Here is a 3438-nt window from a genome sequence, read left to right on the forward strand (position 1 = left end):
CACAATTCATTTTTTAAAAAGAATTTGAAAAAAATCTTAATTTACATTTATAGTGAGCCTGTGTGTGGATTGCTGGAACACTTTGATTCCATTAGCAGTCTTTATAAAATCAAAAATGTAAGTAGAAATAAAATTGATCTTATATTTGAGTCACATGACCTTAGAGAATGGTGGAGAGGGTGAATTCAAGTATGATGTATTTGAGTATGATGTATTTGATTTGTTGTAGGAACATTTGTAAGTACCATGATTTACCCCTACCCACCACAATATTTCAAAGAGAAAGAGTTGAAATAACTAAATGAAAATTGCTTGGGGGCCACAATTAAAAAGAGGGAAGAAAAATATGCAAAATATGGCTGTCTTCACCATATATGAGTATTGCGTTATACCATATGTCCTCACGGAAAGTGACTATGAAAAGAGATAAACACATTCTTATGTCTCTTTTACAGTATTATTATGGAAACATTCTACAGTGCTCCATAGCACTGAAATAAATTTTAATATAATGCAATGCTTACCAATACTGTAAACACTCTAGATTTTGCCAGGATTGTATAGAAGGGTGCAGCAACATTCATTTATTGATTCACTAATTTAATCATTTTCTCAAAAAGAATTCACTAACCACTTTTCCAGGAACTGTAAAATCAAATAAGAATGTCAGAAAACACAGGTATAGACACTTGGGTAAATTATTATTAATTTATTTTTAGTAGAAGACTCCTATACTGCCAACATCTACACTAGTTAGGCAAGGAGGATGACAAGTGTGAGGTCAGCCAGGCTTGACTAACAATACCCCATCTCAAAATAAATACAATAAGTATTTGGGATGTGGATCAAGTGTAACACACTGGTTTCATGCCACTCACTGCAAAATATATAAAGGACTAAATAAAAGAATAAAATATAAACAAGTGAATAAAATATGAATAAACAAAAAATATAAAGAATAAAAATATTGATGAATAAATTTTCATTAAATATAAGCCACAGAATATAACATTTCAAATTGTTTTTCTTTTACAGAATAAAGGTAACACATATTCAAGTTTTAGTTGTAAGAAAATATTATCCTCAAATTGAACTACTGACGAAAGATGAATGTGTAAGCTACTTTATATTCAAACAGTAAATTTCAGTAGATTACATGACAAGCAGGAAGGAGTTACCTTCACGAGGTAAGAAAGTAGAGAATCAAAATTTTTGATAAATGAATGACAAAATAAAACAATTCCAAGTTAACCCAAGGCACTATGATTCAGATAATAATTTTCTCAGAGCTGCAATCACCTCCTTGTTCCTAAGACTGTATATCACTGGATTGAACATGGGTGTCACGATGGTGTAGAAAAGAGAGAACACTCTGTCAGTTCCTGCAGAATGGTTGGATTTTGGCCTTAAATAGGTAATGCTAGCAGATCCATAAAATAGAATGACAACCAGCAGGTGTGAAGAACACGTGGAGAATGCCTTACCCCTTCCTGTGGCTGTGGGCAACCTCAGAATGGTGGAAATGATTTTGCTGTAAGAAAAAAGTATCAGCATAAAAGGGACCACAGCAAACAACATAGATACTACATAGGCAGACAGCTCATGCACAGAAGTGTCCCCACAGGCCAGCTTAAGAATAGGGGGTATGTCACAGAAAAAGTGTTCAATTTGGTTAGAATTACAGAAATGCAGAGAGAATATCTGGCATGTTTGCCCTATCTGGATCGGAATTCCACTCAACCAGGAGCCAGTGGCCAGCTGGATGCACTTCTTTGAATTCATGACTAGTGTATAGTGCAGAGGATTGCAGACGGCCATGTAGCAGTCATAGGACATCACAGCCAGGAGTAAACTTTCAGTGACTGCCAGTGTTAGGAAAATACACATTTGAGTGGCACAGTTCAGCAGAGAAATGCTTCTGTCCTGAGTCCAAATGCTGACCAGAATCCTGGGGAGAGTGACTGATACATAACAGATTTCCAGGGAAGAAAAATTTGCCAGGAAAAAATACATGGGTTTCTGCAGGGAAGGGTCAATCTTAGTTATTATTATTAGAAAACTGTTTCCAACTAGGATAATTATGTAAATAATGGAGAATACTCCAGACAGTAACCCTTGGAGATTTGGTATATCAGAGAATCCCAGCAGGACAAACTGCTTCACTGTGGAAACATTGTCTTCTACATTTATCTCTTCAGGGTTCATCTGTGGGAAAAATTTGATCAAATGTACAAGTCATTTCATTCTTTTCACTGTTTATTTTCCTGCATATAAGCTAACATTACCACATGTTCTTGTTTTACGCGTCACCTGCAATAACAAAAATTTTAAGTGTTCTAGAAGTTTAATTAAGTATACCCTTCATTGTTAATAAATGCATATATTAATATTTCAGGTTTTTACAATCTAAAGGCTATTACATTTACTGTTTGATAATGAGATATATTACTTTAAATTGTGCTATTCATTTGAACATCTACAATTTCAAAATCTGAATCTATCTTCAATATAGCAATGTTTCCATTTTTAAGTTGCCATGTTTTTTCCCCAACTCCATTTTACCTAATTATTATTAATTCAAAATTCATTTCCCTGTTCAATCTCTTTTATGACAGTATTGGGGTTTGAACCCAGGGTTTAATGCTTACTAGGCAGGTGTTTTACGACTTGAGTCATTGCACCAGAAGTCCTTATTCAATCTAACTGTTATCATGTATTTTCAGAGAAGAACATATTTAATGTTTTAAATTATGGTCTTGCTGTAGTATTTCCAAAATGTTGTTGAGCTGTGATGTTCTATTTTTACTTAATTATTATTAAAATATTATTGAGTTGTTAAATGTTATATAATATAATTTAATTTAAATTGTGTTTGAATATCACTGTAAGGTCTATGAAATCAGCAGAGAAAATTTATTCATATTTTACAGTGGAGAGAAAAGTTTGTTATCTGTTTGGAGTGCTCAGAAAGTAATTCTAACTAGAATGTGCACATTTGAATTGCATGCTGTTATATAACAGTTGATCAAGAAGAACTCATTTCTGTGGATGTCCTAAATCACTCACTTCTTCAGTAATTATTGATTTTGCTGACATCAGCTACTCTATTCACACATTTCCCTTGAATGTGCTTGTTGATGCATGCGAGTTTATAACAGTGTAAGTATTGACTTTTATTATTTACTTTATTATGTTATCTCCTTACCTATAGGACTAGATTATAAGTTTCTTTTGATTGTCTCAACATTTTATTTGAAATATAAACCATATTGTTTCACAAAATTTGATTTCCTAAGTTCTCAGATAAATTATTAATAAGTCAAATTATTTGCTTATCTGGAATAGTTTCCAAAGCAGAAAACATGATTCCTAGCCAAATGCAGACTCACCTTACTTGTGTGTCTGTGTGCATCTTCATTAGGTTGATGAGTGGGAGTG

At 33.2% G+C, this 3438-nt stretch overlaps 1 protein-coding gene across 1 annotated transcript; it reads right to left on the reverse strand.

The window, feature by feature from the left end:
- Positions 1-1260: 1260 nt before the first annotated feature.
- On the reverse strand, positions 1261-2205 carry LOC109676615 (olfactory receptor 10AG1-like). Its single transcript, XM_020152947.2, has one exon. It carries the CDS (start codon positions 2203-2205, stop codon positions 1261-1263), a length of 945 nt encoding a protein of 314 aa, XP_020008536.2.
- Between the last annotated feature and the right edge of the window lie 1233 nt (positions 2206-3438).

The sequence above is a fragment of the Castor canadensis genome, chromosome 1, assembly GCF_047511655.1.
Source record: "Castor canadensis chromosome 1, mCasCan1.hap1v2, whole genome shotgun sequence".
NCBI classification, from domain to species: Eukaryota; Metazoa; Chordata; class Mammalia; order Rodentia; family Castoridae; genus Castor; species Castor canadensis.